General features: G+C 31.8%; 1 protein-coding gene across 1 annotated transcript; it reads left to right on the top strand.

The window, feature by feature from the left end:
* Nucleotides 1–691: 691 nt before the first annotated feature.
* Nucleotides 692–895, top strand: LOC133306618 (uncharacterized). Its single transcript, XM_061506938.1, has one exon. The coding sequence runs from the start codon at nt 692–694 to the stop codon at nt 893–895; it is 204 nt and encodes a 67-aa protein (XP_061362922.1).
* Nucleotides 896–1,306: the final 411 nt, after the last annotated feature.

The following is a 1,306-nucleotide window of genomic DNA, read 5'->3' as shown; positions in this document are numbered from 1 at the left end:
ATATTTACAAATTTTTTATTTACAAACTTAATTATATACTAAAAATAGTACATGAATTATTTTATATACTACACTTAGTATATAATTAAATTTGTTAGAGTTTAAATATATCCTTCCTTTTTTAAAATAAAACATTGGAGGAATTTGTAGTGATAACGTTTTTCATAAAGTTCCCGGGCAGCAAATGTGTTTATGAAAAGATAAGCCTATTTCGTTGATGAAATAGTAAAAGAGAATAGAAATATAATGTTGTAAGAAAGTTGTTAGATTATGTTATAGAGATAGAGATTGTGGGACTCACATTTGTTTTCAAAAAATAAAATAAGTGTGGATCCCACAATATCTATCTCTGCAACATAATCTAACAACTTTCTTACAATATTATTATTCTTTTTCCATAGTAAAATCCACGAAATGATGAAATAAGTAAGTAAAAAAAAAAAAAACAACAACGACTGAGAAATAGTGAAAAGAATATTCTTTTTAACAAACAACCTAGATCCATAGTGACAGCGTTGTATAAATATGACTGATTGGCCTGTTTTGACTCCCAATGCATCGCCCTTTCACAATAGACACTGCTGCTAGAGGTAGGACAGGGTACCCTACGAGCACAAACTCTCAAACCGAGGCAAAATCGAAGTCCAAGAGAAGAAGCAACAACAGAGGATCCAAACCTCGCAGGAGAAAAATGTGGTTCGTGTACGTGTGTGATGAGGGAGAGAAGGAACTGGGTAGGAAACAAGCCCCAGGATCATGTCCTTATTGTGGAGGCAAGGTTGAAGCCATGGATGTTGAGATCCAGTGGAGGTTTTGCTTCTTGCCCATGTGCTTCAAGATCAAAAGGAAGTATTCTTGTACTTTATGTAACAAACGTTTAGAATTGTATTATTAGACTTATATATATATATATATATATATATATATATATATATATATATATATATATATGCATATATATATATATACCTGCCTAGCTAGATTTTAGATATGGAGACATGGAGAACTATCTAAATCATGCTTTCTTGTTTTCTTCTCCTGTTGAATTTTGTGGATCAATTGTTCTGAACATGGGTTTCATGTAAATGTAGATCAAAAGTGGTATTGGATTTGTGTTTGTTCTTTTTAATTTTTTCTTTCTTTCTGTTTTGCTTGTATATCTTTGTCGGTAGTTTTGGTGTCATTGAGAAGCTTTTTCGTTTCTTCATTTCCTCCTATGCGGAAGTTTTGATCTTTTTGTTTTTAATTCAATTTTGGAGTTTGGGTATTTTGCTTCTTTAATGGGAGGAGGAAAAGAGAAGGGGTG

Source organism: Gastrolobium bilobum, unplaced genomic scaffold (genome assembly GCF_033153095.1).
Source record: "Gastrolobium bilobum isolate Gb01-03AN ecotype WA unplaced genomic scaffold, APGP_CSIRO_Gbil_v1 utg2059, whole genome shotgun sequence".
Lineage (NCBI taxonomy): Eukaryota > Viridiplantae > Streptophyta > Magnoliopsida > Fabales > Fabaceae > Gastrolobium > Gastrolobium bilobum.
This window is presented reverse-complemented; position numbering and strand designations above follow the sequence as displayed.